Here is a 19,492-nt window from a genome sequence, read left to right on the forward strand (position 1 = left end):
GACGGGGGCGGAGCTCCTGACCGGAGGCGGATATACTGCCGGGGTTGATTAGTGAAATGCAGATGTGGTAGAAACCAGCAGCAGGTGGAGCCTGATGAGAGTCAGAGGACAGAAACGGAGGGGAAAAATATTAAAGACAGCGATCCTCACATAAACAAATGAGTCATCATATCAAATCTTTCAAAGAAATTGTAAAAATAGTTGAAAAAAAAATTGAAATATTTGTTGTTATTTTATCTCCAGTGAACGTGTACAGCCAAACATCACAGCTGTGTGTGATGAGGTTCAGGTCAGACCAGTAAAGTTCTCTCAAACCAAACTGGTATCTATATTGGTCTCATAATACAACCCCGTTTCCAATGAATGGGGAGAGGTTCACCACTCTGAAAGACTGTATTGGAAAATAGTTCAACAATCTAAGAATAATGTTCCTCAACGTAAAACTACAAAGAATTAGTGGATTTCATCGTCTACGGTTCATAATATCATTAAAAGATTCAGAGAATCTGGAGAAATCTCTGAACACAAGGGACAAGGCTGGAAACCAATATTGGATGGTGGTGATCTTCGGGCCCTCAGGCAGCACTGCATTAAAAACACACTGTTCTGGAGTGGAAATCACTGCATGGGCTCAGGAACACTTGTGAAAACCATCGTCTGTGAACACAGTTCATCGCTGCGTCCACAAATGCAGGTTAAAACTCTCCAAAGAAGAAACCAGATAGAAACATGATCCAGAAACACCGCCGCCTTCTCTGGACCGAGATCATTGAAGATGGACTGAGGTGAAGTGGACAACTGTCCTGAGGTCTGATGGATCACAATCTGAGATTCTGTTTGGAAATCATGGACGCTGCATCCTCCGGGTTAAAGAGGAGAGGGACCATCCAGCTTGTTATCAGCTCAGTTCTAAAGCCAGCATCTGTGATGGTACAGGATGCATTAGTGCACATGGCATGGGTAGCTTGAACATCTGGAAGGAAGCATTAATGCTGAATGATATATTCAGGTTTTGGAGCAACATATGCTGCCATCCAGACAACGTCTCTTTCAGGGAAGGTCTTGTTTATTTCAGCAGAACAACGTCCAACCACATTCTGCACGTATTCCACCAGCATGGTTCTCTAGTAGAAGAGTCCGCTGATAAACTGGCCTCCTGCAGTCCAGACCTGTCAATCATTGAAAACATCTGGAGCATCAGGACATGAACAATACAACAAAGGAGACCCTGAACTGTTGAGCAGCTGGAATACTATATCAGGCTAGAATGGGACCACATTCCACTTTCTAAACTCCAGAAACTGGTCTCCTCAGTCCCCAAAGGTTTCCAGAGTGTTGTTAAAAGAAGAGTTGATGCAGCTCAGTGGTGAACATGATCCTGGAACAACTTACAGAGACGTGTTGATGACATCAGATTAAAAAAAAAAAAAAAAGATATTTATCATAAAACAATAACATTTCTCAGTTTCAACTTTTGATATGTTGTCTTTTCAATTGAATATGAGTTTAAATGATTTGCAAATCATCACATTCTGGTTTTATTTACATTTTACGCAGTGTCCCAACTGTTTTGGAAATGGGGTTGTAATGTAATAACTATAGTCACAACTTATGTTGTGATTTGTTGCTGCATGCATTGAAATAAATCAAGTGAAAACTGAAGGAATGCTTTGTGATTGAGATGTTCTGCATCTCTTGCCAACAAAATCCTTGTTTTATGTTCCTTGAAAGCTGATATTTTAATGCTGCATGGCAGATTAATGTTTGGTCATCTGCCAGCGCAGCAGGCGGACCGACCTGATGCAGCTGAACGCTCCTCACTGAGCTGCTGGGAAATTTCCCTTCCTGGCTGCTGGAGTCTTTTGTTGATGGACAGACAAAACTTGAAACCTGGTTTCACCTGAAACACAAGAACTTTTTTAGATCAGAACAAAAAAACCAACAACAATGTTCCACTCCATACGCAGAGTATTATGTAACTGCTGTTGCTGCTGTTTGAGGCGGATACTAACATTTATTTATGTATTCAAACCCCCATCCAAGATTTTGACTATAATTTATAGAGATAAAGTCAAACCTAAAACACCATTTGTTTCCTATTTGATTCATGAGTTTCTGAGACCTCTACATCATTAATATGATCAATGCTTTCCTGAAAAACCTGTTGTATGTAAACTGCTACTTGTCTTCTGCCTCCTGCTGGATAATCTGTACACTGCAGCGGCTTCAGTTTCCAGATAAACATATATGCTTTTCATCATGTGGTGATTTGCGAGTTTTTGGCGGGAAATCTTTGCTAGTTTAGAAAATGTTGCCTGTAAGAGTGACATTTATATTGACACTAATATTTCAGTATGAGTATCTACTGTATTGAGGGATAATTATTTCACATTTTGTAGCTTATTGTTTGAAAACTGTGTTGAAAATGTGTGAATCAAATATGATGCAGAAGGTCTTTAAGGTCATTTATCTGCAAATAACATGATTTTCATTACTCTGCATTCCATAAAGCAATCTGCTTCATACCAACCACAATGTGAAATACACAAAATAATTCAGTTTTTTATACTTTTTTTTATAGAAAAAAAAAGTATAAAAAACTGAATAAAATAATTCAGTTTTAAATGTCAGAAACAGGATTATAGTCTGCAAATCAAGTGACATGGAGCAGTGAGAGGAAGATGAGGATGATGATGATGAGGGAGGGGCTCCTGATGTAATGCTTATTGTAGGAAGCTCAGGTAAGAGATGAGGAAGATTTGAGAGATGTAACAGAAAAACTGTATCTACCCGTGTTCCTATACTAATCTAACCATACTGTATCTACCCGTGTTCCTATACTAATCTAACCATACTGTATCTACCCGTGTTCCTATACTAATCTAACCATACTGTATCTACCCGTGTTCCTATACTAATCTAACCATACTGTATCTACCCGTGTTCCTATACTAATCTAACCATACTGTATCTACCCGTGTTCCTATACTAATCTAACCATACTGTATCTACCCGTGTTCCTATACTAATCTAACCATACTGTATCTACCCGTGTTCCTATACTAATCTAACCATACTGTATCTACCCGTGTTCCTATACTAATCTAACCATGCTGTATCTACCCGTGTTCCTATACTAATCTAACCATACTGTATCTACCCGTGTTCCTATACTAATCTAACCATACTGTATCTACCCGTGTTCCTATACTAATCTAACCATACTGTATCTACCCGTGTTCCTATACTAATCTAACCATGCTGTATCTACCCGTGTTCCTATACTAATCTAACCATGCTGTATCTACCCGTGTTCCTATACTAATCTAACCATGCTGTATCTACCCGTGTTCCTATACTAATCTAACCATGCTGTATCTACCCGTGTTCCTATACTAATCTAACCATACTGTATCTACCCGTGTTCCTATACTAATCTAACCATGCTGTATCTACCCGTGTTCCTATACTAATCTAACCATACTGTATCTACCCGTGTTCCTATACTAATCTAACCATGCTGTATCTACCCGTGTTCCTATACTAATCTAACCATACTGTATCTACCCGTGTTCCTATACTAATCTAACCATACTGTATCTACCCGTGTTCCTATACTAATCTAACCATACTGTATCTACCCGTGTTCTCATATAAGTCTCACCATATCTAACCAGCATATGTTGTTGGTAAATGGTCTGTACTTGTATAGTTTTATCACCTTTTGGTCTCAAAGCTCTTTAACATGGTTTTTCCATTCACACACTAATGAGACAGATCACCATGCAAGGTGCTGCCATCAGGAGAACATTCACACACCGATGGTTCACCATCGGGAGAACATTCACACAGCGATGGTTCACCATCGGGAGAACATTCACACACTGATGGTTCACCATCGGGAGAACATTCACACAGCGATGGTTCACCATCGGTGTGAACATTCACACACCGATGGTTCACCATCGGGAGAACATTCACACACCGATGGTTCACCATCGGGAGAACATTCACACAGCGATGGTTCACCATCGGGAGAACATTCACACACCGATGGTTCACCATCGGGAGAACATTCACACACCGATGGTTCACCATCGGGAGAACATTCACACAGCGATGGTTCACCATCGGGAGAACATTCACACACCGATGGTTCACCATCGGGAGAACATTCACAGCAACTTAGGATTCAGTGTCTTGCTCAAGGACACTTAGGCATGTGGACAGGAGGAGCTGGGGATCGAACCACTCTACCGTCTGAGCTACCGCCTCCTTGGTCTTGCGAGGTATCTGACTGTATCCTCCTCAGCTTGTTCTCGGACGGCTCAGAGCCGCGCTGAGCTGCACCCTGCGTCACTTCCTGTTTGGACAAAAACAAAAACAACTCAAATAAAATGTTCTAAATGGTACAAATCCAACATGTGTTTGTCTTTTTAAAATGAACTTTACTGTGGTCAATACATTTATAGTCTGATGTATCAAATATTATACAAAAAAATAACGTAGATGATTCTGAATTTCTTTTGTTTGTATTTTGTTAAAAGGTTCAATGAACACTTCAAAAACAAATTAAAAATTCCAATAATTTGATGTCTCAGGCTTTATGAACACAAAGTATCCCAAGTTCAACAGTTCAAACGTAATCGAACACGTTTCTTTAGTAACTTTGTGTCATTTAACTTTAATTCATTCACTCGAGTTGAGTGACAGTTCGATCCAAAGAACACCACCGCCCCCTGGTGGTGAGTCTGATGATGATCAGTGTCTCAGTCCTTGCTGTTGAGTTTTGTCTCTTTCCAGCCTGTTCTCAGTGTTTCCTCGTTTCTCTCCTGGTTTGGTTTGAATGTCCTGAAAGGTTTCATGTTCATTTCCTGTTTTATTTTGGTAACTCACCTGGTCTTGTTTCTGCTCTTCACCATGTAGATTGTCTTCACCTGTGTGTAATCATCTCCTTGCCCTCATGAGTGTAAAGTCTACATGTCAGATCGTTGTTGTGTCTTCCACTTACCACCGTTTCCTTGACAACCAGAAGTCTGTTCTGGAGTATGTGTGTATAGATTTAGATTCCTCTGCTCTGGTCTGTCAGTTCCTGGTTTGGACTGCAGACCGAACTCATGACTGGATTCTTTCAGCCTCATCTGGACTTTTGATCGGCCGGTCCGACCCATGAAATGCATCACGTGCTCTCGGCTGTGTTCCAGAAGACACGCTAACACACGGGACTCTAACATGTCAGGACTCTGATCTAACATGGACCTCATCATGTGAACACATCAGCCTCCACAATATCTGCAGCTTCAATTATTTTACCCAGAAATCAACATCTTTGTGTCCTCTGTTTAACACTCAATAAAAACACACACACACACACACACACACACACACACACACACACACACACACACACACACACACACACACACACACACACACACACACACACACACACACACACAACATCTGGAGCACAAAACAACATCTGGAACGCAGCTCATATTCCCATAAACACAAACAGGGTCAGAGTTTAAAATGTGTGACTGTCCTGAGTCCGGTTTTATTCTCTGAAGGTGAAACATGAACACATGAGGAGGAGCAGGAGGAGAGGGAGGAGGAGCAGGGGGAGGAAGGGGAGGAGGAGGAGGAGCCAGTGAGTCTGATGAAGGAGTGTAAGAAGTATTAAAGATGTATTGAGGACAGAAGACAGGAGAGCCGAGACAGTGATCACATGAGCACTTTGTTATTGAACATTGAGTAGTTTGATAATGTCGTACACCGTACAGACGCAGAGCAGAGCGGGTCACGGAGGATGAACCTATTTACAGGCAGGAGGCAGGAAAAGGAGCTTCTACGCGTCTCCTGCAGGAGGAGCGTCTTAATGCACAACGTGCATCACATGTGGAAGGAAAGTGAACGTGTCGCCGCGTGTCTCCGTCCGTCTTTCGTCCATCTCCAAGTGAAACGTCAGCTTATACTCGCTTTCTCTATTCGACATAAACGCGATGACATTCATACATAAAGCTCTGTGGCAGAAATGAAGGGTTTAAATATATTTACATATTTATCATACTGCTGAAATGAAATGTTAAAAAAATCATACAGAAAAATAAAAACTGTACAATAACGAAACACAAATTTAAATGGTCAAATTATCCTATAAAGTTTCTCCAAAAATACACAAACCTTCATTTATTTTATAAATGTACATTAATTTTCCCTCTTTGTTATGAGTGATGTTTGGAGCCATCCGGGTCTTCAGTTCTTCTTCAACTCGCTCTGAACCTCTTAAGGCCACATCAGACACTGAAGCCCGTCACACCAAGTTCCCTTCAAACATCCAGAAATATCAGAACATTTCTGTTTCTGAACTTTCCTCTGAAGTCAGACGGCGTCTCCGCGACATAAATCTGGGGATTCACAAAATATACCGTAAATAAAGCGAACTGTCAGGACTAACGTCAGGACGCCATCTTTCTCTCCCTCGAGCACTTTAAGGCAAAGATGAGATCTTTTACTTTTGACTGGATGCAAAACAGGAAACTAAGGAACCAGAATTTGGAAGAAGACCTTGTTTTGTTTTCTGCAGCCGTCCATCGAGACGCTTCCACTCAGCCGGAGGAATAAACGGGGAGTCACGTATGCATTTACAGGATGTACCAACAGGGGGAGCCGCTGCGCAGTCGCTTTGTCCTCAGAAGACAACGCGTCTTCATGGACGTGAGATGAAGGAGGAGCAGGAGGAGCAGGAGGAGCAGGGTTGAAGGGAGACCAGGTCACATGCAACAGGTCGAACAGAGTTTCATCCAGCTGACGGTTGGTGTGAGAGGAAGAAGAAAGTCAGTCCGTCCAGAGGATCTTTCTTTCCACTGAGAAACAAACTGCAGCATCTTTTAATAATATCACGCTGAACGAGACTTTAGATTTGATATCAACCACCTGGAAACTTACTGAAAAGCAAAGAGGTTCTGATGCTGTTTAAAATAAAATAAAAACAAAATGGGAATGATTTGCAAATCTCATGAACCCATATTTATAGCAAATAGATAACAAGCTGGATGGTCCCTCTCCTCTTTAACCTGGAGGATGCAGCGTCCATGATTTCCAAACAGAATCTCAGATTGTGATCCATCAGACCTCAGGACAGTTGTCCACTTCACCTCAGTCCATCTTCAATGATCTCGGTCCAGAGAAGGCGGCGGTGTTTCTGGATCATGTTTCTATCTGGTTTCTTCTTTGGAGAGTTTTAACATCATTTGTGGACGCAGCGATGAACTGTGTTCACAGACGATGGTTTTCACAAGTGTTCCTGAGCCCATGCAGTGATTTCCACTCCAGAATAGTGTGTTTTTAATGCAGTGCTGCCTGAGGGCCCGAAGATCACCACCATCCAATATTGGTTTCCAGCCTTGTCCTTTGTGTTCAGAGATTTCTCCAGATTCTCTGAATCTTTTAATGATATTATGAACCGTAGACGATGAAATCCACTAATTCTTTGTAGTTTTACGTTGAGGAACATTATTCTTAGATTGTTGAACTATTTTCCAACACAGTCTTTCAGAGTGGTGAACCTCTCCTCATCTTCACTGCTGAGGGACTCTGCCTCTCTGAAATCATCTTTTTATACCCAATCATGTTGCCATGGTAACCTCATTAGTTGTTGGATGTTCCACCAGGTGTTTTTTTTTGCTTTCCAGTCTTTTGTTGATCCTGTCACAACTTTTTTTTAAACATGTTGCTGCCTTCAAATTCAAAATGAGCAGATATTTTTTATAAAACAATAAACTTTTCAACATCTGATTTGTTGTCTTTGGTCTATTTTCAATTAAATATGAATTTATGTGATTTGCAAATCATAGCATTGTGTTTTTATTTCTGTTTTCCACAGCGTGGTGTTTTCAGAACCAGGTTTGTACATGAAGAGAAGCGGATCTGAACGCCGTGTTCAGACCGACAGCAGCTACGTGATCCAGAGAAGATGTCGTCCTCGTGCTGCTGAAGCAAAGATGATGTTTATCTGAACAGCGTCACACGGAGGATGAAGTGTTTGAGTCTTTGGGTTTGGTTCCGGTCGGGTCTTTTGGTTTTCTGATGTGTGCATGCACTCGTCTGCTGCGAGTCTGTGTTTGAGCTGCATGCTTCCTCCGGGTGTCTGTACATCATCTCCGGATCTTCCTCATTTCTACGATGTGGTGAGGAGTCGTTCAGGTTGGTTTGCAGCGGATGTGGACGGACTCCGTCTCCGGCGCCGGTTCTGCTCAGCACTGCCGGAGTCCGGCGGCGTCCTGACTGTCCTCCATGCTGTTCAAGGTGACGTAGATGATGGGAACCAAACCTCGGGAGGCGCCGAGGCAACAGAGCAGCCAGTCCGGGTCCGCCCGCCTCAGAACCTGCAGGACGTCCCCCTTGTTGAAGCTCAGCTGGCCCGGCTCGGTGGCGATGTGGTGGCACAGCGCTCGGACCTCGCTGGGAGACAAAGACAGAAGGAGGTGAAACTGGTTCTGAAACTGTTCAGGGAGGAGATTCATAAATAAAACCTTACTGTGAAACATTTCATCTCCTGTTTGAACACTGATTCTGTTTCTTCTGTCCTCATCGTCTTTTATCAGTTTCAATAATAATAAACACTGATTCTATAATATGTCTTTTTATATTTGAGTCAGATATTTTACTAATTGGAATTCTATGAATGGATTAGATTTCTGTTGATTTTCTATTTAGATTATTGGCGAGTTGTGGATAATTTATATATATATATATATATATATATATATAAATGAATTTGACATCTGATTTCCTCATTTGTTGCTCTCTATATATACAGTGTATACATGTATTTTATATTTCTTCCAGAGTTCAGGTACCGTTGCTGTTCTGATAAAGTTCTGTGTTGGTTGTTGGTCATATTTTAGTCTTTTGGACTGTTGGTGGAACAAAAGCAATCTGAGGACGTCTTTTGGAAAATTGTGAGGACATTTTTTGACATTTCATAAGACGAGTCAGCAGATTAAATGTTTGTTCATTGGATCCACTGACAGGCTGAAGGAAGTAAAGCTTCTGGAAACAGATGTTGTAACTCCATATTTCCAGGTCGCCACTACTTCAACAGAAAGTTGATGATTACAGAACTGCTGTTTGTCATGTTTTCTATAACTCATCAGGTCAGGAGGTTTTTTAAAGGTTTTCTTCATGTTTCTTATAATAAACGGGATGAGTTGATGTGCAGCATCTTACCACGGAGACGGAGGCTTCTGTTTGGCTTCACTCGATTGGCTGGATGTGGTTTGGGTGTGGGTGGGTGTGGCTGGAGGCTCCGCCTTCATCCCACCGCCTGCTCCAATGGTCTGAGCTACGAGGTCCAGGACGGACCGGTCCAAGCCGAGCCAGCCTGATGGAGGTCTGAGAAAGAAACACGGTGTGGAAACATGGAGGTCCTGATGAGACCAAGCTTTGTTGGGGACGATTTCCAGCTGTGGATGAAGACGCTTTAGTCTTATTAGTCTGATATTTGGACAAGCTGGGGGAGGAGCCAGCGGTGGATCTGACCGATCTGATCGGAAACCTGATGATACTACGTCCCGCCCACCGATAGCTGTAACCTGACTGCACCGCAGGCCTGTCAATCAAACAGACACGCCCCCAAAAACAGGTCTTCTTGAATCTTCTTTTCTAATGAATGAGGGATTATTTTCAGATGGACCTCCAGAAAACTAAGAAGAAGGAGTGACTTTAGCTAACAACACCGAGATAACTGATGGACACATTTTATTCACTTTGGATTTGATGAGAGAAGTTGAATGGGAGTCTATGGAGCCGGAGGCTTTTTGGAGCCGACCTCTAGTGGCACTCGCTGGTATTGCAGCTGAAGACACTTCTGGATCGGAACCATTTTACAGACCTGGAAGTTATGAACTCTTTTATCAGTCTGTAGTTTTTACTGGTTCTTGGAGGAATAAGACTTCAGATACACAGAATCTGTTGGTTCTGGTCTTTTCATGGGTTTAAATACCCAGAATATGATGTGGCTCTTTCTCACCTGGTCTTCTGGGTCTTGACCTTCTGATCAGCTCCCTCCAGCCTCACTGGAGAACCTACACTGGACCCAAAGAGCCGGCCCCAGCGCAGACTCTGTCCCTGTGTGGGGTTCTGGTCCTGTCCTCCGGGCCTTGGACCCTCTGCAAGGTGTTTGTCTTTGTCCTGGTTGAGGACAGACTCGGGGGGGCTGCCCATCCACGAGGGTCTCCCCCCGGACCCGGCCGACTCCCCGCTCTTCCCGCCCTCCCCCTCGTGACTAGACTCGGCTCCCTCCACCACCCCCTCCCTGGTGGGGGGCAGCAGGCCCTGTCGTCTCTCCGATGACCTCCTCCTCTTCTCGGTCTTGATGAACTTTGACCCCTCGGTGGACTGCTCGATGTAGACCTGGGAGGACTGCATGAGCTGGTACCACCAGCCGGCCCGCCGGGCCCGCTGACGCCCCTCCTCCTTCTCCTCACACCCTCCGTTGCTCTCCTGCCCCACCCCTTTCACCCTCTGCCCCTCCACCCCCCTCTCTCCCCACAGATGGCTGAACCCCCCCTCCACCCCCGTGGTTCTGCTAACAGGCCCGGCCGTCATGCTCTCAGTCGTCGCTCCGTCTCTCCTCAACCTCGACTTCCCCCCCGCCCCCTCCCTCCTCGCCCCCACCCCCTCCATCCTCGGCCAAGTTCCCTCCCGTCTAAGCCCCGCCCCCTCCGTCTTCCCCTCTGCGCTGGAGTCCCGGACCATGTCGCTGACAGTGGAGCTCCACCCCCTCATGAGCTGGAAGGTGGAGCGGCTGGACAGGTGGACACTCTGGCCCGCCGAGCACAGCTGCTCTTTCCGCCGGAGGTGCTCCTGTCCCCTCTGGAGGAGGTGCGGCTCGAACAACAGGTCCAGGTCGAAGGGGAGGAGCGACAGCGGCTGCAGCAGGAGGAGGAGCTCCTCGAAGAGAGGCTGACACGCCCCCTGCGACAGGGGCAGGAAACCCCACGGGCTGTAGTGTGCTGCGATGATATCTGAAGAGATCAGAACAAATCATCACCTGTGACTGGACTTCCTGTGTGTGTGTGTGTGTGTGTGTGTGTGTGTGTGTGTGTGTGTGTGTGTGTGTGTGTGTGTGTGTGTGTGTGTGTGTGTGTGGGGGGGGATTAAGACCTACCTTCATGTGTGTACAGGTGGTTGAACCAGAACTCCAACGACTTCAGGCTGAAATAGAAGAAGAATACTTGTTTAAATATTGTATAAATGTGGTGTTGGTGCAGATGAACCCTGAACCAGTCCAAACCATGACCAGCTGATCTGAGATCTGGGCCCTCGCAGCGACTCGTTTCTACTTCTGTAACTTTATGACATCATATCATCACAGAAGTCCAAAACTGAGTTTGTATAACTCCGCCCTCGGCCCCGCCCCCCCTACAAGCTACAGACTGTCCTCACGTCGCCCACGCAACCGGCAGCGAAGGAAAAGCATGACCTGAATGTCCTGCAGCATAATGTGGAGTGAAAACACCTGTTTCACACGTCTTCATTCAGAGCATACAACTCTCCAGGAGGTGAGACGGACACGTCTCCACGCTGGGAACAAGTGTTTAAAGCTCACAGTCGAATATCAATGAGCTCCCTCCTTCAGCTGCAACTCAAAGCTTCCCTGAACACTTCTGGTCTCATTGTGGAGCCGCTAACGAGCGTCTGCTCTGACCAGCAGGGGGCAGCAACACGCTGAGACGCGCTGCAACGCACCAGCAGAGGAAGGAGACCAGACCAGTTCACAGGAAAACACACCTCACACCTCAGCAGGCACTTTGTTGAAATTTGCTGAATTATTTTCCATCTACAGGATTAATTTTATCAGAATTTATTCAGAAGAATCTCAATATGTAAAATTATACCGACTCCAGGAGCGGAAAAATAAAAACATGTGAGATGAAGAAGGAGGACTCACTTGAGCAGACCGAAGATGAAGGCGTTGAGTCTCATGCTGTGGCTGGTGAGCTCCGAGTACTCGCTCACCTTGGAGAACAGGCTGTGGAGGACACGCGTGGACGGGCCTGATGGGACACAGGAAACAGGAAACAGGAAGTCAGTACGACATCAGACCAGTCATCTGAGTTCAGTTCTCAGTCTGAGGAAACGATGAACCTCCACGTTATAACTTCCAGAGGAGGTTTGTGGGAAACATGACGTTCTGTTGTAAAGTTGAACTAAAGGTCATTTCAGTACATCTGAGATTCATTCAGTGTCTAAGTTTCCTATTAAAGATTCTGGATCAGAGATTAATAAAGATGCTGATTAGATTCTGTAATTATACAACCAGTAGCTCCGCCCCAGAGATGTGATTGGTCAAATCCTCATGACATCACATCCTGCTCATCACTAGAAATATCCCTCCACCTCCTCAATGGGAAAATAGAATTAGAACTGAATTCTATATACTCTGTAATATAATGTAGTTTCTACTTGTTATAGTTCTATTAAATGACCCATTTGGTGAAGTCGGGTCTCTTTTGGTCCTTTTTGGTCGCTCCGAGCACCCGTACCGTAACACCACGGATAGTCACGCACTTCCTGGACTAGTAAGCATTACATTTGTTACATAAGAGTCGACTGAGGCGACTGATTGTTTTCCAGTAGTTAGTCACACCCCATGTGTTGCCATGGAAACGGAGATCACACTAACAATATTTTAGAGTGAATCGCTCCACAATATGAACACATGTAGAGTACATATTTTATTCAGACCCTCCACCCGGTCTCACCCAGCTGGGTGGAGGCCTCCACCAGGCTCCAGGGCTGACAGCGCCGCTGCCCGATGATCAGATCCAGAACATAGGCCTTCAGCCCGTCCTGCAGAACCTCACGCAGGGCCGGACATAGGTACTTTAGGATCAGGTGGCCCACGTTGGGACTCACCCAGCTGTTCCCCAGCTTCGCCTGTGAGGGACGGAGGACATGAAGGTGGGTGTGTTCAAAGAGAAAGTAGATATTCTCATTCAACAGATGATGATGGACTGAATTTATCTGATGACTGTCGACTGAAACCAAGGAAATAAAGAGACAATCACAAGAAACCAATTAAATGTGTCGTATGACAGAAAACAAAGAGGAGAGTCAGTCTTCAGCTGATTGAACTAAGAGGTGGAGGAAGTCAGATGGCGCCACCTCTCTGTGAACCTGAGGTACTGCACCACCTGATCGTGGCTCTGTTATTGTGGCTGCACTGCTGTCTATTCAAATCATACTACGACCACTTCTGAACATTGTTCTGGGAGGAATGGGAGTGATGTTTGAGTCACACACACACACACACACACACACAGTCCTGCCACTAAGAGGCGCTGCACTGAGCTGGTGCACTGATCTACAACACTTCCTGTCAAGATAACTTTTCTTCTCCTAACTGCTGTTTGATGGAATGAATTAAGAGTCTGGAATGATGAGTTTTCTAGATTGTGTTTTCTAGATGTTTTCTAGATGATGTGTTTTCTAGATGGTGGTTTTTTTTCTTTTTCGAAATGATGTGTTTTCTAAATGATGTGTTTTCTACATGATGTGTTTTCTAAATGATGTTTTCCAGATGATGTGTTTTCTGGATGATGTGTTTTATGTATTTTCTAGATGATGTGTGTTTTTCCAGATGATGTGTTTTCTGGATGATGTGTTTTATGTGTTTTCCGGATGATGTGTTTTCCAGATGATGTGTTTGTTTTCTAGATGATGTTTGTTTTCCAGATGATGCGTGTTTTCCAGATGATGTGTGTTTTCCAGATGATGTGTTTTCTAGATGATGTGTTTTCTAAATGATGTTTTCCAGATGATGTGTTTTCTGGATGATGTGTTTTATGTATTTTCTAGATGATGTGTGTTTTTCCAGATGATGGGTTTTCTGGATGATGTGTTTTATGTGTTTTCCGGATGATGTGTTTTCCAGATGATGTGTTTGTTTTCTAGATGATGTTTGTTTTCCAGATGATGCGTGTTTTCCAGATGATGTGTGTTTTCCAGATGATGTGTTTTCCAGATGATGTGTTTTCTAGATGATGTTTGTTTTCCAGATGATACGTGTTTTCCACATGATGCGTGTTTTCCAGACGTTTGTTTTCCAGACGGTGTTTTCTAGATGATGTGTTTTCCAGATGATGTGTTTTCTTGATGATGTGTTTACCAGATGATGTGTGTTTTCTTGATGATGTGTTTTCCAGATGATGTGTTTTCTTGATGATGTGTTTTCCAGAGGATGTGTTTTCCAGATGATGTGTTTGTTTTCCAGATGATGCGTGTTTTCCAGATGATGTTTGTTTTCCAGATGATGTGTTTTCTAGATGTGTTTTCCAGATGATGTGTTTTATAGATGATGTGTTTGTTTTCTAGATGATGTTTGTTTTCCAGATGATACGTGTTTTCCAGACGGTGTTTTCTAGATGTGTTTTCCAGATGGTGTTTTCTTGATGATGTGTTTACCAGATGATGTGTTTTCTTGATGATGTGTTTACCAGATGATGTGTTTTCTTGATGATGTGTTTTCCAGATGATGTGTTTTCCAGATGATATGTTTTCCAGATGATGTGTTTGTTTTCCAGATGATGCGTGTTTTCCAGATGATGTGTTTGTTTTCTAGATGATGTTTGCTTTCCAGATGATGCGTGTTTTCCAGACGGTGTTTTCTAGATGTGTTTTCCAGATGATATGTTTTCCAGATGATGTGTTTGTTTTCCAGATGATGCGTGTTTTCCAGATGATGCGTGTTTTCCAGATGATGTGTTTGTTTTCTAGATGATGTTTGCTTTCCAGATGATGCGTGTTTTCCAGACGGTGTTTTCTAGATGTGTTTTCCAGGTGATGTGTTTTCTTGATGATGTGTTTTCCAGATGATGTGTGTTTTCCAGATGATGTGTATTTTCTAGATGATGTGTGATGTGTCTTTTCTGGATGATGTGTTTTCCAGATGATGTGTGTTTTCCTTCAGTTGTCTTATCCTGTATCGTTTCTGTATTTGTGAATCAGAATCAGTAAAATCTTCCTACCTTCACGTCCGGGTCTCTGCTGGTGCCGAAGTGGGCCACGATAAGATCCACAGCCGTGTTCACAGCTTTCACCAACACTGACGGAGTGAAGAACAAACAGAGTTGAATCATTAACCTTTCAGCTCCATCACAGTCTGCAGTGTCCTTCGCTGTCTGACAGCACCGAACGTGCAGAAACTAAACATCAGATTTACTGAAGCAGCAGCTGGTTGTTGGGTTTGACTGACACCTGCCTGCTCGGGAAACAACACTTCAGACTTCAGAACATTTATTAAGACCACAATCTGACTCAGATGATGTTTTTGGGACACCGTGAATCTGAGCTGAGCAGCGACCTGCTGTGACGTCACCCGTTGTTTGTGAGCTGCCGTTCAGTCGTCATCTTTATTATTTGGAGCAAGAAGTTATCATATGTGGACGAGCTGGAGGAAACCAAGCCCCGCCCACCTTCAGCGGAAACCTGACTGCACCATAGGCCTGTCAATCAAACAATGAAACAGACATCTATCTAAATACTGACAGGTGTATTTTCAGATTGAACGCCAGAAAACTAATAAAAAGGAGAACTTCTCTGCTGTGAGATTACACCATTATAAATGTGCTTAAAACCAAAACAGAGACTGAACCAAAGTCCTGCTGCTGTTACCGCGGCAACCAGAGTTATTTACAGTCAGAACGAACTCTGTACAGAACTACAGGTTCATGTTTGTCCAGTCAGCAGCTCCCACCTCTCTTCTGCGTCAGGTCCACGGAGATGTGGGGCTGCGAGGAGGAGTAGCAGGAGGAGGAGGAGGCATCTGGGGAGAGACAGAACTCCTCGGGAGGCTTCTCCGTCAGGGAGAAGTAGTCCGGCAGGAAGTCCATGTAGCTCTGCTGCAGCTTCGCTGCCTGGCCAACTCCTGAGACACACACACACACACACACACACACACACACACACACACACACACACACACACACACACACACACACACACACACACACACACACACACACACACACACACACACACACACACACACACACACACACACACACACACACACACACACACACACACACACACACACACACACACACACACACACACACACACACACACACACACACACACACACACACACACACACACACACACACACACACACACACACACACACACACACACACACACACACACACACACACACACACACACACACACACACACACATACACACACACACACACACACACACACACACACACACACACACACACACACACACACACACACACACACACACACACACACACACACACACACACACACACACACACACACACACACACACACACACACACACACACACACACACACACACACACACACACACACACACACACACACACACACACACACACACACACACACACACACATGTTAACACACAGATTTCAACCCTCCCATCACCAGTGGGCATCATCCTCCTCTAACCGTCCAGTTAAACATCTTCAACAGACTGATCAGCACCGTTGAGGCGTGCCAGCGCCGGGCCACAGTGGGCTGATGGGAAATCGAACACGTTGCGCCGGGCGGGTCGCGGTCCGCCCCCCCTCCTGGGCTCCGTGTCACCAGACGGAGGGTCCGGTCCTGCAGAGGAGGGGCCCCCTGAGACCCTCTCCACCCCCAGAGGGTTCCGACGACGGTACTCCCTCCATTTGAGGGCCTGGGGGGAGAGGTGGTGGGCTGCTGGGGAGGTGTGTGTGTGTGTGTGTGTGTGTGTGTGTGTGTGTGTGTGTGTGTGTGTGTGTGTGTGTGTGTGTGTGTGTGTGTGTGTGTGTGTGTGTGTGTGTGTGTGTGTGTGTGTGTGTGTGTGTGTGTGTGTGTGTGTGTGTGTGTGTGTGTGTGTGTGTGTGTGTGTGTGTGTGTGTGTGTGTGTGTGTGTGTGTGTGTGTGTGTGTGTGTGTGTGTGTGTGTGTGTGTGTGTGTGTGTGTGTGTGTGTGTGTGTGTGTGTGTGTGTGTGTGTGTGTGTGTGTGTGTGTGTGTGTGTGTGTGTGTGTGTGGGTGGTGGTGTGTGTGTGTGGTGTGTGTGTGTGTGTGTGTGTGTGTGTGTGTGTGTGTGTGTGTGTGTGTGTGTGTGTGTGTGTGTGTGTGTGTGTGTGTGTGTGTGTGTGTGTGTGTGTGTGTGTGTGTGTGTGTGTGTGTGTGTGTGTGTGTGTGTGTGTGTGTGTGTGTGTGTGTGTGTGTGTGTGTGTGTGTGTGTGTGTGTGTGTGTGTGTGTGTGTGTGTGTGTGTGTGTGTGTGTGTGTGTGTGTGTGTGTGTGTGTGGGTGTGTGTGTGTGTGTGTGTGTGTGTGTGTGTGTGTGTGAGGGTGGTGGTGTGTGTGGGAGGAGAGGTGGGGGGTGTCAGGGTTGTGATGAAGGGGTTTCAGTTAAAGGATGGGTGGAAGAAGGAGAGCACATGGAAAAGGAGGAGGGAGGACAGAGGAAGATGGAAGTGCATGAAGGGAGAGAAGAGGAGAAGAGTGAGAACGTTCAGGAGCTGAAGAAGAACACATGAACACTGGACCTGCTGCTGGTCGGACTGACTGACCCGGTACCAGCGTGGGAACGGGTTCACCGGACCACCAAAATAAAGAATACATCTGACTGATGGAACATCGAGTTGTTGCCATGACAACAGATGATGCTTCACACACAGAAGAGCTCTACAATCAGCACAGTTCAGATCAGAGTCACACATTCAGAAATAATATGTTCCTCAGTGATGGACAGACACGTGATGATGTCACAGTCAAGTTGACCTTTGACCTTTTGCAAGTCAAATATAATTTCCTCATCCCTGTATCCTTCCTCATTTTATCCTGTTAGACATCTGTGTGAATTTTTTTCAGAATTAGTGAATAAATTCTTCAGTTATGGCCACGAACGTGCTTCGTGAGGTCACAGTGACCTTTGACTCCCAAAATCTAATCAGTTCATCCTTCAGTCCAAGTGAACGTCTGTGGACATGATTTCTTCCTCTTCACAAACCTGCTGCCTGACTGACTTCAGTTTTGGGACGAGACAACAAGTACTGAACTATAATCCTGAAAGCAGCAGCACGTTCTGTCATGTCACGCGTTGTCACGACAACGTGTTCCTCGGAGAACGTGTTGTCATGAGAACACCCGGTGAGCGTTGTTCCGGTCGGTACCTACCGTTGTGGGTCCGGGCCGCGGCTGCTTTGCTGCCCTCCGTGTGCTTCGAGTCCAGACAGCTGAGAGGACTCAGCGTGTCGCTCTGCAGCGCCGGCAGAGCTCCGCGGTGGAAGCGGTGTCCCGGCACCGCCGGCAGCATCGGAGGCACCACCCCCCTCTTCACCCCCAGGGACGGAGGTGGAGGAGTGGAGGGTAACGGTGCTGAAGCCCCGCCCTGTTTTGCTGCGGGCGGAGTCTGCAGGCCGGCCGACAGAGGGCAGGAGGGGCTGTGTGCAGGTCGGGGGCTGGAGGTGCAGGTGGAGCAGGTCCCGGAGCTCGGCGCCCCCTGGAGCCGGACCGGGGAGTAGCTCCCCAGAGGGGAGGGCCGAACGGATCCGGGGGGAGGGGCCGCGACGGCGAGAGGACCCGGGTACCGGTGCGCGTCTTCAGCCGCATCCTCGCTATCCTCCCCGACCGGACCTCCGGAGCCGGACCCAGAACCAGAGCTGGAGCGGGCCTGCATCCCGGACACGTAGCCCGTCAGCAGGGGCAGCAGAGGCTTGGGCTGGGGGGGTTTGGAGGTGAACTGGTGGTGGAAGGTGAAGGGCTGGATGGGGAGCGTGGTGGGCCGCTGGTCCTTACTGTAGCGGACCACCGCTGGGCGGCTGTCTGAGGAACTGGAGAGTCCACCTGGAGGAGAACGGGACCGCAGGGAGACCCGGAACAGCAGGGGAAACAGAACAACTGGTTGGTTCTGGTTGTAGAAAAACTAACTCAGCAACATTTAACAAATACAACCTGTTTGTGAAAACGTCTGGACACTGTGTAAAATGTCAAAAAACAGAATCCATTTACAAATCACATAAACTCATATTTAACATTAAATAAACCAAAGACCAAATATTAAATGTTGAAACTGAGAAACTTTATTGTTTTATAAAAATATCTGCTCATTTTGAATTTGAAGGCAGCAACACATTTAAAAAAAAGTTGTGACAGGATCAACAAAAGATGGAGCGCAAAAAAAACCAACATCTGGTGGAACATCTGACAGCTAATGAGGTTACCGTGGCAACAGATCAGTAACATGATTGGGTATAAAAGATGATTTCAGAGAGGCAGAGTCTCTCAGCAGTGAAGATGGGGAGAGGTTCACCACTCTGAAAGACTGTGTTGGAAAATAGTTCAACAATCTAAGAATAATGTTCCTCAACGTAAAACTACAAAGAATTAGTGGATTTCATCGTCTACGGTTCATAAGATCATTAAAAGATTCAGAGAATCTGGAGAGAATC

General features: G+C 45.5%; 1 protein-coding gene across 3 annotated transcripts in view; it reads right to left on the reverse strand.

Moving 5' to 3' along the window:
• Positions 1 to 5,526: 5,526 nt before the first annotated feature.
• Positions 5,527 to 19,492, reverse strand: part of rusc2 (RUN and SH3 domain containing 2) — a 22,665-nt gene continuing 8,699 nt past the window's right edge. Inside the window, exons 3-12 of one of the 3 annotated variants that reach the window (XM_069718779.1) lie at positions 18,219 to 18,887; positions 16,549 to 16,764; positions 15,764 to 15,934; positions 15,036 to 15,112; positions 12,771 to 12,945; positions 11,957 to 12,062; positions 11,174 to 11,220; positions 10,034 to 11,030; positions 9,232 to 9,396; positions 5,527 to 8,463 (exon numbers count right to left, since the gene is read on the reverse strand). In XM_069718779.1, coding sequence (XP_069574880.1) covers positions 8,256 to 8,463; positions 9,232 to 9,396; positions 10,034 to 11,030; positions 11,174 to 11,220; positions 11,957 to 12,062; positions 12,771 to 12,945; positions 15,036 to 15,112; positions 15,764 to 15,934; positions 16,549 to 16,764; positions 18,219 to 18,887 — 2,831 coding nt within the window. In that variant the 3' untranslated portion in view covers positions 5,527 to 8,255. Of the gene's footprint in view, positions 8,464 to 9,231; positions 9,397 to 10,033; positions 11,031 to 11,173; positions 11,221 to 11,956; positions 12,063 to 12,770; positions 12,946 to 15,035; positions 15,113 to 15,763; positions 15,935 to 16,548; positions 16,768 to 18,218; positions 18,888 to 19,492 lie in introns of all 3 variants that reach the window. The other 2 variants (XM_069718778.1, XM_069718780.1) reach the window with 2 other exon arrangements.

Source organism: Brachyistius frenatus, unplaced genomic scaffold (assembly GCF_029030835.1).
Source record: "Brachyistius frenatus isolate BFR_SWC_R1_liver_20210118 unplaced genomic scaffold, ASM2903083v1 Contig_199, whole genome shotgun sequence".
Classification (NCBI taxonomy): Eukaryota; Metazoa; Chordata; class Actinopteri; family Embiotocidae; genus Brachyistius; species Brachyistius frenatus.